Here is a 22,621-nt window from a genome sequence, read left to right as displayed (position 1 = left end):
GTCAGTGTTATATTCTGATGGGCGCATAATGATTTAACTTGGATCATATAAGTTCCTTATATTTTAATGTTTTACACGCTTAATCAGAGATGGCAAAAACACACACATCCTTATCTCAAGTAAAAGCACAGATAGACTACTCATGTTTAAAAAGACTGGTGAAAGTTGAAGTGCTGACTACGCTTTTCACTCAAGTTAAAGTAAAAAAGTATGGGCTCTGACATATACTTAAGTAAAAAGTTTCCATTATTACTACCTGTTGGACCTCACATCATATTAATAAATATTCCTACAAAAAACACTATAGACTCGCAGCACACTTTTCTTTATTCCTTTAGAAACACTTTTCAAAAATATTTTTTCAACCTTTAGAAACTTTTTTCCACACAGGAGAGAGGGGAGAACAGGGAAGCCTAAAGCAGAGTACAGTACAGCAGAGTACAGTAGAGTCCTCATCAAGTACTCATCAATGATGCAAACTTCTTTTTCAAAACATTTTTCAAAAACCTTTAGAAACATTTTGTGAAAATGTTTTATTATTGATAATAATAATAATAATAAATAATAATAAATATGTTTTGAACTTTTAGAAATATTTTTCTACCTTTAGAAATATTTTGTGAAAATATGTTTATTATTGATAATAATAATAATTAATAATAATAAATATGTTTTGAACTTGTAGAAATATTTTTCTACCTTTAGAAACATTTTGTGAAAATGTTTTATTATTGATAATAATAATAATTATTATTAATAATAAGAATAATAAATATGTTTTGAACTTTTAGAAATATTTTTCTACCTTTAGAAACATTTTGTGAAAATATGTTTTATTATTGATAATAATAATAATAATAAATAATAATAAATATGTTTTGAACTTTTAGAAATATTTTTCTACCTTTAGAAACTTTATTTTCTTAACTTTTTTCGAAAAATAAATGGTTGTTTCCTTCTGCCTTGCTCCATGGTAGCTTTGTAGACTACTTTACGTTTGTTGTGTGTGATAGCCGGAAAACTAAAACAGGCGCACAATAACGAGAAATAATATTGATCGTGCCACGAAATACAGATTAAAATTGAAATAACAAGCCTGGCTTGAAAATGTAAGAAATCGAAAGGACAGATATTTGTGTACAAAATGTAACGATTGAAATTGAAAAGTACTGATACCCGAAAAATCAACATAAGTACAGTAAGAAAGTATTTTCTTACTTCCCATCTCTGCACTTGATAGAGATTTTGTACAAAAAGTGATCATAAACATATTAAAACATTTAAGATCATGCATGACAACGTTTTCCTTCATCATGGATAAAAGTAACATGCCTGAGACATTTATAAATCTTTAACGTGAATGACGACTGAAACAGACATCTTAATTGTAGCAATAATACTGTCAATACCATGAAACCAGCTGTCTACGCAACGAGCATGTCAAGTTTGCATGCCATCTTAAATTAATGAATGATGACTATAATTGTTCACAGACACTTTCATGCAAACATACAGAGGGGAACCTGTTGATCTGTCGCCAAACACCCCACTGAGCCACACGCCTCCCATCTCTCCTATATGTCGACCCTGTTAAGTGTTGGAAGTTTCAGGAATTGCTCCAGTACAGATGGTCAACGATGACACAACTCTTAATGTTATTAACAACGTCACTGCAGACGCCTCATCTTAACCGTCTGAAGTAGGTCAGTGTTCATCCCCTCTAACCACTAAGGTGTGATGCTTCTCGTAGCTCATAGGTCAGTGTTCATCCCCTCTAACCACTAAGGTGTGATGCTTCTCGTTGCCACCTGCCGTCGAGTGTGAGATCCAGGAGTCCTTCGAAGGTTAAAGGTTAGTGTCGGTAAACATGGTGTGTTCCTTCCTCACCGTGCTGAAGCCTTTGATCGTGTCGACGAACTCCTCGTCCTCCATGAACTGACATGGGGAACAAAACGACCGGAAGATTATCTGGGTCAGTTTGATACTTGATCAGATGCATCATATCCAGTCAAGGACAGAATCCGTTTTTGTATACACTATACAGTATCCATATGTAGTGTGGGATCTTCTTTAACTGTTTATCCTATAAATCATGTTGTATAAAGTTCTGACTTAAATATTATTTTCCAACTGTTTTGTCCAAAGCAACGTAGCCTAGAGGGTCTTCCTTCTAGCTTCATCACTTGAGTAGTATGCAGGTATCCAGGTGCTAGTTAGCTATGTGTGGATAACAGGTATTCAGGTACTATAGCTATGTGTGGATAGCAGGTATTCAGGTACTATAGCTATGTGTGGATTGCAGGTATTCAGGTTCTAGCTATGTGTGGATTGCAGGTATTCAGGTGCTAGCTAGCTATGTGTGGATAGCAGGTGTTCAGGTGCTAGCTAGCTATGTGTGGATAACAGGTATTCAGGTACTATAGCTATGTGTGGATAGCAGGTATTCAGGTACTATAGCTATGTGTGGATTGCAGGTATTCAGGTGCTAGCTATGTGTGGATAGCAGGTATTCAGGTACTATAGCTATGTGTGGATAGCAGGTGTAGGTGTTTATGTCTCACCATCCCACTGTCATGTCCGTGGACGTGGGGGTCCCACACTTCCTCGTCCTCAGTCAGGGACTTCCTGTCTATCAGCTGGCTCACGCTGCGCCGCAGGGAATTCTGGGAAGGGTCCGGGGGCAGGGCATGGAGAGAGGACACGCTGAAGATCCCCAGGTCTGCCTCCGCAGGTCCGTGTCCTCCCGGCCCCAGCTTGCTGTCCAGTACTCCCTTCACAGGTACACAGAGACGCATAGTTACCAGGTACAGTACCCCCTTCACAGGTACACAGAGACGCATAGTTACCAGGTACAGTACTCCCTTCACAGGTACACAGAGACGCATAGTTACCAGGTACAGTACCCCCTTCACAGGTACACAGTTACACAGAGCCGTTTAGTTACCAGGTACATTTTTACAGCCACATTGTAGCTATTCATTCAGCAGAAGCTGTCATCCAAAAGCAATGTAAAAACAGTAAAACAGTGCAAGTATTGAGTCCAGCAGAAGATCAAGGATCAGATGTTCTAACAATATTTCAGTGGTCAGTCAAGGAACAGTCTGTGTTTACAAGTAGGTGTGTGTCTCACCTCTAGATGCATAGTGAACCCTTTGAGAGTGACACTGTTGGATGCGTTAGTCGTATCAGGCACCGTTTCAAACTGTAAGAAGAGTGTGTTTGTCAAGCAGCTTGTAAGGTTTTCATATCACAGGTGTGCTTTACAGGTGTGAGGTGCTTCCTCAGGTGGGAGTGAGGGGGTACCACCATGGGAATCCTCTTCTGCAGGGGCAAGGCAGCCATAGGGGGGCGCTCTCGGGTGAAGGGGGGTTTGTTCAGGGCCTTGTGGAGGATGAGGGCCAGGAGGAGGGCCAGGAGGAGCAGGGCCACACCCGCCATCACACAGATGAACCACAGCTCTCGGTAGAAGAGGGGCGATTCTCCCTGCCCCCCCTCCGCTCGCTCACCCCCTCCCCCGCTGGGAGGAGTGGGCTTTACTGGATCTGGGGAGGGGGGAGGGCAGGAGAGTGGAAGGAGGAGAAGGAAGGTGGAGTGTTGGGAGGTGGGGATAAGGAGAACAGTTATTCATGGAGGAAAGGACCTGTAGATCGACCCCTCAGTGGTAAAGTGAGCCAGAGGCCTGGAAGAGACAGACAGGACCACTTATGTTTCTGTTCTAGATGGTTCTGTGTTGGTCCACACATGCTGTTATCATCAGTAAACGTCTCAGATCTCTTTCTTTCTTTCCTCCTTTTTCTGTCGACTGTGGGTCTCATGCAGGTGAAAGGGACAAGTCAACACTCCTTTCTTTGAAAGGTGATCAGACACACGCAGCAGAGATAACCGTGTAACTGGAGACACGCACGTTAGAGTGGCCTACTTTCTACCAGCCCTCATCCACTCTCATCCCTCTCTCCAAACAGGGCAGTACAGTCTCCCTCATTCTCTCATCCTCTTATACCTCTCCAGCTCTCACATTGTTTCATCACTGATCTGTTGGACGGATTCAAGACCAAGATGTTGAGACAGGAACAGGAAGTTGAGGGAAAGGAACAGGAAGTTGAGGGACAGGAGGAGGATGTTGAGTGTCAGGAAGAGGATGTTGGTACTCACCAGTGCTGGTGTCCGTGGTGCAGGTGGTCTTGGGGGCATCGACACCCCCTCACCGTAGCGTGCATGTGGCCAGGAGGGCGAGGCCTGTGGGGGTGAGGATCACAGTTGTCGCCTCATCAATATTTCACCGTGTCGCTTACCCTGGCTGACACACTCCACGCAGCGCTCCAGAGAGCAGTCGTCCAAAACACAACGTCCGAGAAAGGCAAGTAGAACAACAGCTAAGCGACCCAGCTGTCCCTGGCCTTCTGGAAGCTCCCAGGATGTGTGTGTGTGTGTGTAGGACACGGAGAGAGAGAGAGAGAGAGAGAGGGAGAGAGAGAGGGAGGGAAAGATGCAGGTCTTGTCTGCTGACGCTGGTTGTGTGTCCTCCTAACCTCAAATATTTCCCATCAAGCCCTGCTTCCCCCAAGGAGCGTCATGGCAACTGGCAGGTGTCGGGTGTCAGCTTACCTGAGCAGGTGTGCCTGCAGCCATCTAAGTATTGTGTGTGCGTGTGTACTTTTGATCTAGACAGTAAGATCAGAAATACAACTACCATCAGATTAAATCTTTAGTTTTATGTCAAAATGTATTCACTTAGTAGACACATTTTTTTACATTCATTAATGCAAGGTTAGGGTTAGGATAGGTTCTGTGCTTGGAAAAAAACCACCAGTCTTTAGAAAACCACAGCAAACACATACACTTGGGGAATCACCTGTGTGTCAACTATTTATCTGACCCATGAGGTCATCACAAATGGCCGTAGCAGCATGCAGTATTGCGCATTAAGTGGTGTGCCAGATATCCAATGAACAAGCTGTTAGTGTCTCCTCACAAGATCTTCAAATTAAATTTGATCTATTGTCCCTTTTACAAATAATGTTACAGAAGGCTTCATAGATGCCCACAGATCAGCAGCTATATCCAACATAAACAAACTCCCCAAAAGCTCATTGAGAAAAAAGGTAAGAAACCTTGCGAGGAGCAGTTCAGTGAGGGTTCCCCTCTTCCAGAGACAATCAGAGACACAGAGAGGTGCAAACCAGAGGCTGGAGACAATTATGCAGTAAGAATAAAAATAAGTCAAAATTGTCTTATGACTAGATAGATACTGCTTCACTCATCTTCAACTGCATCTATAACATCTTCCATCCTGAGAGAGGATGGTTACTCCACACTGACCTCCGTGTGAGGAGACTATTACATGATTACTTTACATCCTGGAAGACCAGGACTCAGGGTGATTCAGAGAGCAGTAGGTCTGCGTGGCACGAGCAGGAGAGAGTCTCAGGGGGATTCAGGACCAGTCTCTGGTTCTCCAGGCTTCCGTCCAACAACGAGCTAGTACTGACATGTGTTCATCCTCTTCATCTTGTTCATCCTCTTCATCTTCTCCTCCATCATTAGTGTCCTGTCATCATCATCACCCACCTCTCATTCTGGAGAAAAAGGGTTAGTACTTTAATTCATACTTTAATACAAAAAAAATGTATTAAAGTATGAATGGAGGACCCCATTCAGTCTAATATTCCTACTCACCTACTTGTAGATTAACTCCATCCTCCACTCCTTCATTGTCGCAAATTTATAAATGGCCTTGTCATACAAATGCCCACTAGCTTTTAGTTTTTTCAGTAATTTAGATTCCATTGATATTTTGGCCAAACAGGACAGTCGCTCTTCACTTGTAGTGTTTATTAAGTATGTTTTTAGTCTTTTAAGGCAAGAAAATGACCTCTCAGGAGAAACACTTGTAACTGGGATGGTAAGCACCAACTGTAAGAGTTTACAAACTTCGGGCAAGGCATTGCAGAGGTCATCCTTCATCAGCAGTTGCAGAAGCTCCTGTGGCGCCTCATGTAGGGTAGAGTCTTCATACAAAACTTGCAGCTCATTCTTTAGCCTTGGTTCATCAAAAAATGGATAAACTTCAACCAAAGCAACGATCTCCTTAAATGGAAACGTATTTGAAAGTTTTGTGAAGCGTGCATGATCAAGAATATGAAAGAAACTGAGTTTCTTCATGTCAGTGAACCTCTCTTCCAACTGACAAACAATTGCATCCAGAATTTCAAAGTACATTCGCCTATATGAACCATGAAAGTCAGTCTCACTGTCCCCGTTAAATCCGTGCTCCAAGTCATCCCAAGTGTGACGGAATCTCTTGTGTCTGTTGTCTTCGTGTGATAAAGAGTCGACATTGCTTTCGTAGAAGCCCTGAAATTTTGTCTCAGTTCTTAAGGCTCTCAGAGAATTCAGGGTGGCATCAATTTGGTCAAACGACCGACTCAGATCTAGGGATTTTGACTGGAGGACCTGAAACAGCGCTTCAGTGTGGCCAAAAATAGCAGAGAACACATCCAGTAAAAACATGAATTTGAAATCATGTAGGCTGCGTTTAAGACTGCTGCCATGTGCAACTGAGTCATTGTCCCAGCCAGGTTCGTTTATTATTCTATTAAATGCTGTGTTCAGCAAACTCCGACCCTCACGAACAGTATCTACGGCTCGGTTCTTAAAATTGCACCTCTTTGCTGAGTTTCCAGGTTCGCGCACGGATTGATCAACCTCGGCAAGCAAGGCTCTTCGTTTTGCAGAGCGAGAGAAAAAGTTATGGAAACTTTCTAAATTAATAATTTAGAAATTTTGCATCTTGAATACCACTTGTTCCTTGTGATAAAACTAGATTTAACGTGTGGGCATAACAGTGAATGAACTGCGCGTGCGGGCAGTGGGACTTGACACGAGCACAAACGTCGCTGAGTTTCACACAGCTCGCCCCATCATAAGTCTGGCATATTAATTTACTATTCGGACTGTACTGTTGTATAGCCTCCATTACTACAGCAGCAATAGATTGTGCATCCCTGTCCAAACTCACGTCTAAAAATCCAATAAATCGTTCACATATTTCTCCAAGGCCATTAACATACCTCAGTATGACGGTTAACTGACACTTGTCAGTGTCAGTGGTATCATCAACCTGAACTGCGAAGAAAGGGGCAGCATTCAATTCAGAGTCTATCTCGTCCTGTATGACAGAAGCAATGCTGTCAATTATGTCATTTTGGATTGATTTCGACATACCGCGGACCACTGTTGCACTGCCCAAATGTTCTGCCAAGTCACTGTCAAATTCTGCCAATAAATGAACAAGTTCTACAAAATTTCCCTTGTTAGAACTGGATGCAGATTCATTACGTCCTTGAAAATAGAGCTCTTGCGTTCCGAGATAAATAACAGCATCCATAAGTTTTTTCAAGATCTCGCGGTTTTTTGTTACTTGGTCGTTACGAAGTTTGGCTGACAATACAGCAGCCTGACTGGGGGCCTGGTCAATCCGGACTTTCCCAAAAAGTTTCAGTTTTATTGTAGATGATATATGACTTTTTGATTTGTCATGTCTATCTATTCCCCTCGATAGATTTTTGAGATCGTTGAATCCATCTTTCACCCATGGAATACCAGAGTCCCGTTCAAACAGTAGACAAGGCCAGCAAAAAAATCGGTTCAACACAGAAGATCCAGTAATCCATTCGTTTTTGCTGTAGACATCACGACATAAAGTTCTACGACAAGTACTCCGTCCTCCCTGTTGTGTAATACTACATTCTGGAGTTGGTCGCCCAGCATTTTTTATTTCTAATTGCTGATCTAATAGTAGATTTCTAAAATTATTTTGTAATAAATAATCCACGCTAGCGATAGCAGCCATGTTGGTTTGCATCTCTCTCATAACCAATGGCATGGCTAGGATTAGGAGATCAATGCTTATTGGTTATTTATGCGGAAGGAGGCACAATTCAATTCTCCTCCCTTCTGCCTTTTTCAAGGTAAACAAATGACTTTTCAATATTTGAACATCCATTCTGATTGATCAATTTAGTAACGAGAGACTAGCCTCTGGCACTGCGTGCAATACACACAATACACTACATCTGGCCGTATGAAACCGCCTGCGTCTCTTGGTAAATGAAAACATTTATAATAAATCTATACATAGACTATAATTTTCATCGTCAAGGTATGAACAATTTTGTAAGAAAATGATTTAATCAAGTCACTGCCTCCTGAGGAGCCGCTCCTGACTCATGGTTTGTTTCCAGGATGAAGACTTGGTCGAAACTTCAGAAGTTTTCAACAACAAAAAAAACTCGACATTGAGAATCCTTGTCACAGATTTAATCAAATACATACAAAATTGAAATTGTCTTACATCAAAATAAAATATCATGCATGTCTAGCAACAAATGGGAAATACACATAAAATGTAAGACTGTAGGTCTCACGGCGTGGGTTCTACATGAGGAAGTGACGTAGCTGCTGTTGTCACTGTCCCGGAGTGTTGCTTCAACCTCTGGCTCTCTTTAGCACTTTCTACAGACAAGAAAAATAATATTTGAACATATAGTACACAAAGTATACTGACACTAGTATGTTTTACACAAAAAACTATCCTTAGACATTCAGATTTTTTTAATTATATCGTTGAATACACAATCCTATTGCAATGCTTGGTTAAACCAGTTATATTAAATGTAGCTCTATAAACGGAAGTAAGCCCACTAAAGTGACTGTTGAAGCCCAAATCAAACGTTTGTGTGTGTTTTGTTTAAAACGTTCAGTTAAACATGGTTGTCTTTTCTAGGTACACTGTCCATTAGACCTTGGCCACCGCTGCCACGTGCTGAGCCTTGATGGTCGCGGTTTTCCCCTCGAAAGCTCGCGCCCTCGCCTCCTCCGCGAGACTGTGCAGGAACAGCAGCACGCTCAGCTCCACCTGAAAGCGACATACGACCATGGTCACTCAGTAAAATAATCCCCCAAAAGGTACTTGCGTTTATGACGTTGATTAACGTTTGGATTAACGCTATTTTTCTGTCTGCATATCAACAACACTACTGAGACATGTAGATGGAGGGTAAGGACGAACGTTGACGTTGTTTAAAAAGTTCAGCTTCTAGCAACTTACCATTGCATCTGCTGCGGTGCCAACACGAATATGAGATTTTTTCTTCATTAAAGACTTTAATTTGCTCCTTGGTGCCTTTTTCACCATGTTGACGACCTCAGATTAGCTCTTTCAAACAGAACAGAGACAGCTTTGTTTATGTTTTTCAATTTCCCGCCTGTTTACTACCGGCGCATGATATGACGTCAGTAATACAGACACAGAGCCGGATGAAAAGCTTTAGCGCCCTCGTGAGTTTTCTTAATGTCTGGTTTCTAAACCCGATTATCATAAATCCTCTCGATACGAATTTATCCTGATGCAAATTACTTGCAAAAGTCTGATTTGTAGGACTCTATCAGCACCAAGGGTTCTAAAAAAGATAGTGTCGTCAGGATTCCATGACAGAAGGAATCCAAGATCATAATATGAGTGAAGTAAATTAGTGACACACTCCCATATGACAAAAGACAAGCAAACATGTAATATTTGGACAAAGATAACTTGACCTTATAAGCAAAACATTAATATTTGAAATGCTCTTGTGTTTTAATCAAAGTAAAAATAATTGTATAAATAACAAATTGTATTCTTTAAAAGTGAGAAACCAGTCCAGAGAGAAAGAGTCAGTGATTTAAAGCCCTCGGTGACAGCTGTGACAGTCCTTATAAAGGGCTGAACAACTCGATTGATTTCATGGTTAAGTCTCCCTGAGGTAGGATCACTGTCCAGAATAGAAACATATGACATATCAAATCAGGTTAGAAACATATGACATATCAAATCAGGTTAGAAACATATGACATATCAAATCAGGTTAGAAACATATGACATATCAAGACAGGAAGTACATTAGAGCTGAGGTATTACCATCACCTGGTTTAACACAACATGTACAGGGGGGATTTGAACCTATAACTGTTTGATCTCAAGTCAAATGTTCTACCACTGAGCTATACCCATCCCCCAAGACCAAAAAAATTATAAAAGAAGATGTGGTTAAGCTATTCAGCCTTTATTGATATTATGTTTCCTCTGTTTCATCAACATTATTCTCAACAACAACAATACTGTATCTGGCAGGTCCTGCGCCGCGCCCCAAGAGCAGATTTCAGTCTGGCACGAAGACAGTCCTCCTACAATATAAACACTTTGTTGTTGAATTGTACAACCGTACAACAATTACATAGTATGTGCATGTGTTCATGTGTGTTGTATGTTTGTGTGTTTCCATGAGAAACACTGAGTTTTTATACATGCCCCCATTTAGCAGTTGAAAACACTTTGCAGCACTGGGAAAACAATGTTGCTAAATGTGCCACCGCCAAACAATACTGGACCACAGCTTCCTCTGCATGCGGTGTGTGTGTGATCCTGTACTCACAGTGGTAAACCTGTCCGTGCAGGGCAGGTACTTGTGGGCCATGTGCTCAGATATTTGGCTGGCTGGCGCCAGGACGTGGAGGTGGAGGTGAGGGATGGAGATGTAGGGAGGCCAGTGGAATCCCATCCTGAGAGGACAGGAAACGCATCACACACACAGGAAACACATAACACACACAGTACTGCACAAAAGTATTGGGCACAAATAAAAACAACAAAAAGTTAAGGAAAAATGCTTTAACCCTTGTGTTATCTTCGGGTCATTGTGACCCCCCACGCGTTGCAACAACTTTACCTCATACAAAAATAAAGTGAAGCATTTTCTTTTAACTGTCGGGCTGTCTCACACCCCTTACAGCGCGAAGGTTAAAAGAAAATGCTTTTTATTTGTTTTTGTATTGGGTAAAGTTGTCGCATCACAACGATGGGTCGTTGTGAGCCAAAGGCAGCACAAGGGTTAAAATAATTAAATGAAAGACTAAACAAAATATTTCTCAACCTTGTACTTTTATACAGCCACACAAATACAAACGACACCTTTTTTTATATTTCAGACAATATTAATTTAGAAAATACTTTTGCACTTATGTTATATATCATATATATGTTATATATACAGTATATATTATGTTAAAACCTATATATGTTATAAAGTGCACATGCAGTTTATGTTCACATTATGACTCTCCAACTTAAATCTTCACTTAATCATATTTTCATAAACAAAATCTTTCTGGTAATTTTACTTCTATATTCATTTTGGGGCTTCCTCAAACAACCAGTTATCCTCAAATGAAGATGTGTCATACCTGACGTCCTTCGGGTCGGTTACATTGTTGTCCTTCAGAACACACCTGCCCATCTCAGCCATTCTCTCTACTGCAACACAGAACACGCAACTGTTGTTCCACAACCCCTGCGTTTTACTAGTCCTGCTCCTGCACAATGTATATGGATTAAGCCACGGCAGCGTATTGCTGCCACTCCAGAAAAAGAAAAACGGATATGTTTCTTGTTATCACAAGATGTTCATCATGTTATAACAAGTTATTTTCACGTTACGTGAAAATAACTTGTTATAACATGATGAACATCTTGTGGGGGGGGGGGGGGGGGGGGGGATCTGAATTTTACTTTTCGAATTTGAGCCACTGAATTTCCAAACCTTGAATTTTTGGATCTGATGTTTTTTTTAAGAGGTGAATTCAAAACCAACAAATTCGGTGGTGTTATTAAGTATTCAATTCCATTTAAAATACAAAACATTGTCACTGATTTGCTTCCATAAATGTATTCTGTCTTTACCGAGATCCACGTGCTCCTCCGTGCAGAGAGAGCGACAGTTGACAATGTGACGTCTCGTCACGACCAGGTAGTGATGCGGAGCAGCAGGGAGAATATCGCGAAAACAGACAAGTTCTGCATCCTGTAAAGAGATTTTAGGACAAGGTGCAGACAGGAAAATGTCAATAAAATGTTGGAAAAATAGCCAAGCCCTTGTAAATAATGAAAATGTTTATAGGAGTTCGAAGGGGATGAAATTCCAAACTTCACAAGTTACTAAACATTCATTACGTCACATCTGACAGCGTCCAAATGAAAGCAAAAGACTAACACAATCATATTTATATAAACGTGTGTCCAGGTTATGTAGTAGGCTACCGGTTTACGTTAACCGGTAAAACGTATTGCGTCATGACAACAGTGCGGGCAAAAGGCCAACCTTTTTAAGAATTTCTGTGCTTTCATTTATGCCGTTGACGATCATACAAAAATCGCAGTTGTCGTCGTTAAAATCATCATTTTCGTCATACTCCCTATATTGTTGTTCACTGTAGACGATGGTGTCTTGACTGTGTTGGACCGGTATCGAGTCGTCCTCCATATAGCCTACAACCCATAGGCTGTATATATATATTTTTTTGATGTAATCAAATGTAGCCCACTAATTTATTACATAGCCTACAGTTCTCAATGACAGGCTTGTGTCAAACACGACGAAACTGTTATAGCCTAAATGGCAGTGGTAGAAAACTCCGTAGCCTACTTCCTCAATCCCGCCCATCATGACATCATGAACCCACACGGAACTATGTTTCAGTTATAGGAAGGAGACGGGAAGTTTTTCATAAAGCAGCATCAACAACATCTTCTGAGTTGCAGGGGAAAACCTTGCCCGGGGCGCCAAACGTAGGACCGCCAATGGTCAGAGTTGATGGTAACTGAGTAACTTGAGCACCCCTAAAAAGGTTCTAAAATCGCCACTGATGCAGCCCATACACGGATATTCATATAGAAATATTATATAACCCAAATATGGCCTAAGAGTTTAATAGAGAATTATTTTATTCATATCTTTACTAGTGAACGCTGTCTTTTTAAACATATTGAACGGACCATAAGAGGACAAATGTTTTATTAATTCATAGGCCATTTGTACAGTATAGCCTAACTTTAGTGAAGTGTTAAATGTGGAATAATTCATATATTGACAGTGATGTTGCATACAATATGACGGGTTTGACTTCACAGGGAAATAACACATAGGGAACATTCACAGTTAGCGAGACAACACTCAACATGTACAGAGGAATCACTGATCACGTCAACGCGACGGCTGCGGTTCTATCACGAGGATTCAGAGCGGCGCACTAAGCCTGATGTAGAACCAGTTATTCATGCTGGCAGAACGGCCGTGAAAGTAGTGCGTGCCGGTAAATACTTAACAGAAGCGGAGAAGGCAGATAAAGCGACATTCTCCCACATCATCTCACTTTCTCTTTTTCATCAGGACTAAATGGAAATGCATGATCAGGTTAACAACTGGCTTGAATAGAATGGTACATAAGACCACCAGGGTCTAGTTCCCTACTCACAGTTCATAACGAGAAAAACAACAAAAAACAGGCAGTTGAAAGAGCTTCATGAAATGTTTTTAACTAAATTACAGTGCAAATGGTCTTCCGTCAGGATGAAAGGGATAAGATCTCTGTTAAATAACTATTATAAACAAAGATAGGGAACAATTGGTGTGAAGGAGACACTAATACTGCAGTCTTTTCTGTCTTCAATGCTTGTAAAATTGGACTTAATCACCCTTACAAACCACAATCCCATCTTAAACCAAGCAAAACAGAAAAAACGAAACGCACAAACTAAATACATCCTCTAAACAGAAACAGAAGAGAAACCATATCAAAAAGACAAACATACATTCATAAAAACAATATATGGAAGTATAAAAATAAATTATAAAAACAAAACAACAACGTATCAAGACTATACAGTACAACAGTATAAAACTCAAACAGAAACATTTGGTCGTTGTAGATGTAGAACTTTCCCTTCTCTAGAGCCAACTGTTTGGAGAATCCTGGCAGGCTTGTTAATATCTAAATGCACTAGAACTTTCTCAGTACATTTGGGATCAGGATATGATAGGGAGAAGGTTTAACTCTTCTCTCTGTAAACAATGAATCCTCGTTCTGTGTGTGAACGTGTTGATGGGTGTGTTGTGCGCCGCAGTCAACTGCTCTCCCTGTAACCATCTTCCCCCATCATCCACCTCTCCTCCTTCATCTCTACCTGAACGTTGTCCCAGAATGTGATTTCACCTTCTTTATATTATTGGGATGTTGTTGTTGTTGTTGTTGTTGACTGGTTTCTGGTCGTTTTAGCTGGATGTCCGTTTCTCATACGTCATAAGACGCCGTCATAAACGTGAGCCAACTCCTCATTGGCCTTCCCTCCTGCCCCTCTCCAGACCCAGCGGCCTCTTGTTGCTAGGCAGGCTGCATGCTAGCATTGCTATGTGTGGCGTGGAAGGTATAAGCCAGCCAATAGAATGAGAGGAATCCACACAGAATTCTTGCGTAACTCCACGTCCAGGAGGAAGCAGCCGAGGACCAGCAGCCCCAGACTCCCCCCTGTGGGAGGCTACTCGAAGGCCCAGACCTCCAGGCTGTGGACAGTGAAGTCCTTCTGGGCGGAGAGGGGCGTGTTGTTGAAGGTGGCACAGGGAGACGAGGTGCCGTGATACAGGTCAGCATCCAGCCACAGCCCTAACTGACCCCTGAGGGGAGGGGGAGGGGGAGGGGGAGGGGGAGGGGGAGGGGGAGGGGGAGGGGGAGGGGGGGAGACAGAGTTATAGCTACACTAATGAGGGCCTATTACTATTTTTACGATATTGTGTCTTGGGTTTTACTTCAGAACAGCATCTTATCACAACAGTTCATCTGCTAAAGCAATCCACCTACCCCCCTCCTCCCATCTGGAGAGAGTCTGTGTTTCCCTTCACAAAGTAGGAGTTCTCCCCAGTCCATCGGTAAACCTGAACACACACACACACACGCACACACCTCTGTTAGTTCAGGAGAGAGAGAAGGGAGGAGAGACAGCTGGGAGGAGGAGAGGGAGAGAGAGGAGGAGATAGCCCCAGTGAGGGTCTCACCTTGATCTCAGGACAGAAGCTATACAGGAAGGCCTCCCCTGTCCCATAGCAGTACTCACTCAGCCTGAAGGGGTGTGTGGAGAACGCCCCGAACACCTGGGAGAGAGAGAGAGAGAGAGAGGAGCAGTGTACCTGGCTGCCTGTGTCTCTGGTGACCAGCAGGACAGGGCAGTGTGTGTGTATGGTGTGTACTGTGTGTGTGTACTGTGTGTGTGTGTGTGTACTGTGTGTGTGTACTGTGTGTGTGTGTGTGTACTGTGTGTGTGTACCCTGCTGTCCGTGTCTCTGATGACCAGCAGGACAGGGCAGTCCAGTGTTGCCAGGTTACGGTACAGAGTCTTCAGGCTGGTCCCATGCTCCACCGTGCTGTAGGCCCGTTGCCAGGGGTAACCCTGCACCCTGGCTGGCAGACGGCACGCCAGCTGCAACACACACACTGATAACTACATACAGGTCCTACACACTGTGTGTGTAAGAGTGTGAGTGTGTGAGTGAGTGTGTGTACCTTCTCGATGTGTGTGTCCTGGAGCAGGGCACTGGGATCACTGAGCACGGGCAGAAGATCCACAGGCTCCTCCCCCTCACAGCTGAAACTCTGCCGGCGTTTGGCCTCGTTGATGGTGATGATCTACGGAGCGCGGATAATCACATGACAGACGACCACTGAGCTATACCCATCCCCATGCTCTACCACTGAGCTATACCCATCCCCATGTTCTACCACTGAGCTATACCCATCCACATGTTCTACCACTGAGCAGATTAAACACCGTCACAGGCCTCACCTCCCAGTTCCTGGGGACAGGGTCACTGAAGAAGTTGTCAATCATGTTGAGCTCGTCCTTCTCCACCAGCACGAAGCCCTGCTCACCCACCTCCTTCCCGTACACGTCTGGGGACCACTGCACCAGGAACGCATACAGGTGCTCCACCCTGCACACGCACAACAATTACAACCTCAAAACATACATCAAACAGTGAGCATGAGTCACACAGTGGTGGCTGTGATTGGTTGACCTCTCACCTCTCCTGAGGGACAGCGAACCAGTACTCAGGCTGTGTGTCCCGGCATGCGTGGGCAGGGCTAGGGGTGCGGCCCAGGGAGAAGGACTTCCTCATTGGCCGGCCCAGCTTGAAGCAGAGGAACATGGGCGGAGTCTTGCTCTTCTCCTCCGACGACAGCAGCATGTCTGCGCACACACACACACGGTTATGGTTAGTTGTGTACCTCTGGACCCCTCACCCTGGATGGTTCTAGTTGTGTATCCCCTCATCACTCACCCTGGATGGGAGCCTGCATCCTTTCCATGAGCCAGCTCTTCACCTCCGCCTCGTAGCTCCTCTTCCTCGTCTCCTCCTCGCTCATCCCCTCGTCCCCCAGCGGCACCTCCTGCGGCCGGCCGGTCAGGACCTCGTCCCGGGGACCACGTTTCCCAGAGGCTACCTCTGCCTCGCTCAAACTCAACTTCCTGCTTTGGGCGCCGGTGGATCCTGCGGCAACGCCATTGGTTAAGCTCCTGGCGGCTTGGAGAGGCGTGTCAGCGGAGCCTGGCCCAGCAGGGGTCTGCTCCAGCCTCGCTGCACCTCCACCCTCCGACGGGACAGCAAGGGACTCCTCTACGGAGCTGTGCTGGAGCAGACCTTCCTCCTCCTCCGTCCTCTCTGGGGGGCTCTGCTTCTGGGGCTGAGTGAGTGTCTGGCTGTGTGACAGCGCCCCCTGCTGGTCCAGGCTGCTAGGAGAACCAGCGTGCGATTGGCTGGTGCTCTCCAGTCCGTCTGCGCTCCCATTGGCTGGCAGCACGAGCTCGGTGAAGCCCTCGTCTGAGGGAGACGACACATCACACTCCGCCGTCTCCATGACTACAGGAACAGGGACGCCATGTTGACGCTTTGGTCTGAATCTACACTACAAACCTTTAGTTTTGAGCATGATATTCTACATTACACTCCTATTCAACAACTTAAAATGTGATATTTCAATGGATGTAATAAAATGCACTGAGTCGTCATCATGATCAATCAAGACGATCCAGATCGTACCGGTCTCCGAGAGGGCGGAGTCGATGTCGTCCAGGACGATGGTGCGTCCGGCGTCCAGCGCCTCGTAGCGGCTGAAGGGGTTAGCGTGCAGCTGGGACGGCAGCTCCTCCCACTCCCCCGGCCTGTAGAGAGGACACAGATCCTGGGGTGGGTCTCTGGGGGTCAGGGGTCACCGCAAGGGAGGATGGGATCAAGTTTTAAGGAAACAAAGGAAATGTAAACAAATGATGAATGAAGAGAAAGACAACACAAACCAATGAAAGCAACACAAAATAAAATGAACATTCTGAATGCAGAAAATGGAAAAATAAATGTACGTGTATATTGTGAAGACAAACTAATGTGAAGGAATGATACAACATTGACATTTAAACCCCCTCTTCTCCAGAACGGCCAAACCAGGAGAGTGAGAGTGACATGGCTAACAGCCCACACAAAGCAAGAAACAGAGATCAGGAGGGTGGTTGGTCCGGGCGTGGGAGCGTCCTTACGACGGCAGCGAGTCCTTGAGCTTCATGCGGGACACGTCGTCGTACAGGGCCACAGACAGCACCTCCTGCATGGGGCAGATGAGGCCGTACTCCTCACAGCCGTGCTCGATCACCAGGGGGTCCGACTTGTGGGGGTCAAACATGATGTTGTTGGGGGTCACGATCATCACCCCCCCTACCACACCCTGGAGGAGGGGAGAGAGCAGGTGTCAGGCAGGGGTCACGTGGGGGTCAGGCGGGGGTCACCCTCAGACACACAGACACAGGGGGGGGGAGGGTTTGCTCACCATGCCGTCTGTGAAGTACTTGCAGCTCATCTTGATGAACTTGACGGTGGTGGGGCTCTCATCCTCGGAGGGCGGAGTAACCTCCCTGCGCAGCGTCCTGGCCGGGCGCACACCTCCATCCTGCCGTCACAACACCCGTTACACCATCACAACACACCACCCGTTACACCGTCACACCACCCGTTACACCATCACACCACCCGTTACACCATCACAACACACCACCCGTTACACCATCACACCACCCGTTACACCATCACACTAACCCTAACCAGAAGCACATCACTCACCTGTGACCCTTTCTCCGGCTGCCCATTGGTCGAGGCAGGATCGCAGGAACCCTTCGAGTCCGGTTCCGATTGTTCTGCGTCAGGAACGAAGAGCTTCTGCAGAGTGACAGGAGGGCATGTTAGCGAATCACAGGACCAGGCCTAGCAGCAGGGGGCGGGCTGGAGCGTGTGATTGGCTGGGAGCTCACCTGTCCAGGGTAGATGCTTTGGGAGAACAGCTTGTTGATCTGGACCAGTTGGTTGGGGGTGATGTTGAACTTCAAAGCAACGATGTTCAGTGTGTCCTGGGGCTCCACCTGCACCATACACCGTTAGCAACAGTGTTGCTGTGGTTACGTTTTTATAAACAGTTTTACTAGGAAAGGCTGTGCCCAAACTCACAAATACTTGACTGTGTTTGTGTGTGTGTGATAAGTTGGTATTGCGGTGGACAAGATGGCAGGGTGATGGGTGGCAGGGTGATGGGTGGTAGGGTGATGGAGGGAGGGTGATGGAGGGGGGACAGGGGGATGGAGGGGGGACAGGGCGATGGAGTGGGGGTGATGGAGGGGGGACAGGGTAATGGAGGGGTCAGACTCACGGTGTACTCCACTGTCCCTGGAGGTCTCCTCTTCTCTCTCTTAGACTGGCTGTTAGAGCTGTCCCTCTCATCTGGAAGGAGTGTGTGTGTGTGTGTGTGTGTGTGTGTGTGTGTGTGTGTATATATGTGTGTGTGTGTGTGTGTGGGGGGGGGAGGGGGGGGGGGAGGGGTCAGTCAGTATTTACAGAAAAAAGGATCCGATAGACTGACGAGTCCATAGTCTAACTTAGTGACGGGCAATCTTGTTTACATGAGCACAATAACACACACCTATCTAGTTTTAAGATGGCTTACACCACAGTTAAAAGAACACTTTCACTCTCCTCCTCCCCCTCTCTCCTTCCCCCCTCTCTTCTTCCCACTCTCTCTTTCTCTCTTCTCACCCCCCCTCTCTTCCTCCCAACGCCCCCCCCCCCCCCCCCCCCCCCTCAGTAATTATCTAAGTGACCTCCCAGTGTGTCTGTCTTACTCAGCACTCTGTGCTTGAGCAGGTTTAAACACCACCCTCACATGCTCTAACACCACCCTCACACTCCTTCCTGCAGCCTGGCCCTCCTTCCGCACAGACACACTGGACAGATGACTCAGCAAAGAGCAGGCACACTAAAATGTGTGTGTGTGTGTGTAAGTCAGGCATGGTAACATGGCTTCTTTCACAGTCCTGTGGCAGGATGATTGACCAGAGCAGGGTTATCTGCTGGCCCTGTGGACACAGCTGCAATCCTGCGCTGTTTGGTTCTGTTATACAACAACATGTAGATGACAAGTCTGTCAACTGTTTTAGCTTGAACAGCAATATTTCTCTCTCTCTCTCTCTCTCCTCTCTCTCTCTCTCTCTCTCTCTCTCTCTCTCTCTCTCTCTCTCTCTCTCTCTCTCTCTCTCTCTCTCTCTCTCTCTCTCTCTCTCTCTCTCTCTCTCTCTCTCTCTCTCTCTCTCTCTCTCTCTCTCTCGTCTCTCTCTCTCTCTCTCTCTCTCTCTCTCTCTCTCTCTCTCTCTCTCTCCTGTCTCAACTCTATCTCTCATGTAACATGTTGATAGGCTACTGTACAGGAGTTGTGAAACATCTGTTGTGGGATTGGTCGTACGCATGCGATGTTCACAGGTACAATGTTTCATACTTCTTTACTGAGGAGTTGGAACTGGAGACTGAAACATCACAAACTCATTAATGTTCACTTAGAAGATGCTTTATCCACACAGAGCAGATCACCATGAAGCAGATGATCTCACTTCAATGAGTGTGTGTCTTCCCACTTCTCCAACTGAGATGAAGTTAAAGTTCAACAAATCTTGGCAGGATAGTTTGTCTAACTGATATAAGTGTTTGAACTCAAAGTCCACACAAACTAAATACAGTTACGGTTTTAATCCTCCCTCATTGCTTTGGATGAAAGCTAAATTAACACTTGACTTCATGTGTGTGTTTGTGTGGGAGAATGGCAGCTCGCCTGACTGTGTGTGTGTGTGTGTGCTCACCTGGGCGCTGTGGAAGGTGTGGGTCGTCTCCTACAGGGTCTCCCTGCTTCAGAGCAGGGGCTTCTGGACAGGAAATGATCGGCGAATCAGATGGGTTCTGCTGAGCCACGCCCTTCTCTGATTGGCTCTGCTTTAGCTGTCTCCGCCTTTTCAGCCTTTAGGGAGATTGAGAGAAGCCTGTCGTGTTTACGTCCATTCAGACTGACTGCACTAGTCTACATCGTCAGTGACAACGCATGTTTGATTATGCAGTGGTTTAACAGTCACTATGGGAGGACATCAGTGCAATCTTTAGTAACAATGAACCACTGTGACACAACATATCACTTCCCATATCTCTGCCTCCATTCCATTCTCTCATCTCATCCCCTCATTCATCGTGTATAAGTCAGGTAGACGTTGTTCTCCTCCTCTCCCCTCATAGCACACACAACTATCACAGAGCCCCACTTTAGGCGAGTGAGGTCACACTGGCTACATGTACAAGATCATACAACACCAAGACAACTACAAGCTGAAGGACTTTTAATCTATAATCCAGACCAGCACCCTCCTCATGAGTTACAAGATCACTTAGCGTACATATTATTCAGGGTAGACTGGGAAGAACTGTTAGAGGAATTAATATTTAATGCATGCACTAAAGACGACAATCACATTAGAGAATGATAGATGAAAGAGGGAGATCCAGAAAGGTAGACTGAGAAGGGAAGGAGGAGAGAGAGAGAATGGAGGAGAGAGAGAAAGAGGGAGAGAGAGGGGATGGGGGAGAGAGAGAGTGTTATTGCTCTAATGGAGGAGAGGGTGAATGGAAGGCAGACAAGACTGGATGGGGAGAGTCGACCTTCTGCTTCTCCATCATTAGGGATGCAGCCAGACCCACATCTGCTGAAGGTTTCAAGACTCTAACACTGCATTCCAGACGACACTCCCCATTCCCTCAGGAAGGCAGAGTGGAATGCAGAGATATCCTTTGCTGTCTCTACATTTCCTGTTTCTCTCTCTCTCTTCCTGTCTCCCTCTTTCTTCATTGCTGTCTGTCTGTCTGTCTCTCCTTTCTCCCTCTCTCTCTCTTTCTCTCTGTGTATCAGCTCAGCCCATAAACAAAACCTCCCTTTCCCAGAATCCTCCTCAACACAACAACACCTCTAGTCTCTCCTCTGTTCAGCCCAGGCAGATCTGAGAGGAGTCTAGACAGGCTGTACTGTCATGTAATATTAATGTGTTTATTTAGCAGATACTTTTCTCATAAGCGACTACAGCCTCTTGATCTGCAGTCAAATGCTCCACCACTAAGCTACACCCACCCACACAGCACTAGGTTACACACTATAAAAGCTACTGCTTTGGGTAACACCAAACAACTAGGGGTTCAAAGCTGTTACATGTTCTGTGTCACACACACACACACGCTGAGAAACTTACCTGGCAAAGTAGCCTGGCTTCCTCTCTCTCTTCTCCATCTGTGGGGGGTGTGTGTGTGGTGCGTTAGCGCCGCATGCAGCTGTCCCACACACACCCAGGAGAGCAGGGAGCAGTTATGTGGTGATATGTGCACTCTGTTCACTCTCACGCGGAGTTCCTACACTTCCGTATCCTAATGGAGAGGGGAGGGGACGGAAAACTGCGTAAATTAAATTGGTGGCGTAGTGGTGGACGCGCTGTATCTTACCAGCACAATAAACCCCGGAAAACGGTGATGATAGTTGAAACAACAGGGACCGCACGGTACTGATCCTAGGAATCCTGAATGATGTAGTGATGAGGGCTTTTCAAAGTTGCCCCGCAATTATAAATGATATATAGCACATACCATCGCCTGTCACTACATACAACGTTTGAAACCAGACATACAGTCAAAAGAAACATTTTGGTAGCTAGTTTAGCTACTGTTAGCACTAGTACAATTTAATGTGTTCTAAGCTAACAGTTACAGTAGCTAGCTAAAACAATTAGCGTTATGTACGAACCAGTGTTTCCAACAACAGACAGATGGTGATCAAGACAGCAGACCAGTAAAACAGGTCCATATCCATTGAAGTTCGTAGCTAGTATTAATACTGTACTGTAGTTAAATGCAGCACCTACTGTAATCTGCTAACGCTTTACCTTTCGATATAGCGGCACCGTCATGTACAGGAAGGATGCACCACGATAACACAACGGAAACTATAAAATCTGCAGCTGCAATTAGCTATTTTTGCTACGCACTTGCTTGATCAGCACATAATATATTGCTAGCAACAGTTTGGAGAACAAGGTCCACTAGGTCTTCCGTCTGCAGTGCAGACCAAAACAATGGGCAGTGATGTCGCTAGGTAGCTAAACGATGGCTAGGTAGTCTTGTATTTAGCTGGTGATGTACACTTAAGTTAATGTATTGAGCATCACCACCAACTACATACATATAAAAAAGAGCATTTCTTAAAATGTACAGAAGCACTGAATTCCATCAATAAACATTTTTATCTGGTTAGATATCTGACCTGTCAACCTACCTCAAGCAGCGGCTTTTATAATACCTTCCAAGTGCTC

The 22,621-nt window shown here is 44.9% G+C and overlaps 4 protein-coding genes across 7 annotated transcripts; all 4 read right to left on the bottom strand.

Annotated features, from left to right (window-relative positions):
- Nucleotides 1–1,813: 1,813 nt before the first annotated feature.
- Nucleotides 1,814–3,244, bottom strand: si:ch211-57i17.5 (usherin). Of its 2 annotated transcripts, XM_067242482.1 has the most exons (3): nt 3,131–3,244; nt 2,562–2,771; nt 1,814–1,935 (listed from the first exon to the last, which is right to left on the bottom strand). In XM_067242482.1, the coding sequence occupies exons 1-3, from the start codon at nt 3,140–3,142 to the stop codon at nt 1,846–1,848; spliced, it is 312 nt and encodes a 103-aa protein (XP_067098583.1). In that variant the 5' UTR covers nt 3,143–3,244; the 3' UTR covers nt 1,814–1,845. The 2 variants fall into 2 exon arrangements, with proteins under 2 accessions (XP_067098583.1, XP_067098582.1); XM_067242481.1 differs by lacking the exon at nt 3,131–3,244 and having other exon boundaries at nt 2,562–2,900.
- Nucleotides 3,245–8,304: 5,060 nt separating this feature from the next.
- On the bottom strand, nt 8,305–9,320 carry cenpw (centromere protein W). The gene is made up of 3 exons (XM_067241582.1): nt 9,110–9,320; nt 8,804–8,917; nt 8,305–8,514 (listed from the first exon to the last, which is right to left on the bottom strand). The coding sequence occupies exons 1-3, from the start codon at nt 9,194–9,196 to the stop codon at nt 8,488–8,490; spliced, it is 228 nt and encodes a 75-aa protein (XP_067097683.1). The 5' UTR covers nt 9,197–9,320; the 3' UTR covers nt 8,305–8,487.
- Nucleotides 9,321–9,886: 566 nt separating this feature from the next.
- Nucleotides 9,887–12,503, bottom strand: LOC136947484 (adenosine 5'-monophosphoramidase HINT3-like). The gene is made up of 5 exons (XM_067241580.1): nt 12,195–12,503; nt 11,777–11,897; nt 11,281–11,350; nt 10,473–10,599; nt 9,887–10,224 (listed from the first exon to the last, which is right to left on the bottom strand). The coding sequence occupies exons 1-5, from the start codon at nt 12,354–12,356 to the stop codon at nt 10,144–10,146; spliced, it is 561 nt and encodes a 186-aa protein (XP_067097681.1). The 5' UTR covers nt 12,357–12,503; the 3' UTR covers nt 9,887–10,143.
- A 365-nt stretch (nt 12,504–12,868) lies between these two features.
- Nucleotides 12,869–22,621, bottom strand: ncoa7b (nuclear receptor coactivator 7b). Of its 3 annotated transcripts, none has more exons than XM_067241017.1 (17): nt 22,585–22,621; nt 21,512–21,683; nt 20,087–20,241; nt 18,610–18,680; nt 18,218–18,325; nt 18,030–18,125; nt 17,740–17,859; nt 17,453–17,637; nt 16,962–17,116; nt 16,203–16,781; nt 15,946–16,111; nt 15,707–15,854; nt 15,427–15,549; nt 15,191–15,343; nt 14,922–15,017; nt 14,728–14,801; nt 12,869–14,543 (listed from the first exon to the last, which is right to left on the bottom strand). In XM_067241017.1, exons 2-17 carry the CDS (start codon nt 21,547–21,549, stop codon nt 14,408–14,410), a joined length of 2,403 nt encoding a protein of 800 aa, XP_067097118.1. In that variant the 5' UTR covers nt 21,550–21,683; nt 22,585–22,621; the 3' UTR covers nt 12,869–14,407. The 3 variants fall into 3 exon arrangements, with proteins under 3 accessions (XP_067097118.1, XP_067097120.1, XP_067097119.1); XM_067241019.1 differs by having other exon boundaries at nt 16,962–17,083; XM_067241018.1 differs by lacking the exon at nt 22,585–22,621 and adding an exon at nt 22,057–22,094.

This window comes from Osmerus mordax, chromosome 8 (genome assembly GCF_038355195.1).
Source record: "Osmerus mordax isolate fOsmMor3 chromosome 8, fOsmMor3.pri, whole genome shotgun sequence".
NCBI classification, from domain to species: Eukaryota; Metazoa; Chordata; class Actinopteri; order Osmeriformes; family Osmeridae; genus Osmerus; species Osmerus mordax.
The sequence above is the reverse complement of the archived record's forward strand: the minus strand, read 5'-3'. Positions and strand labels throughout refer to the sequence as shown.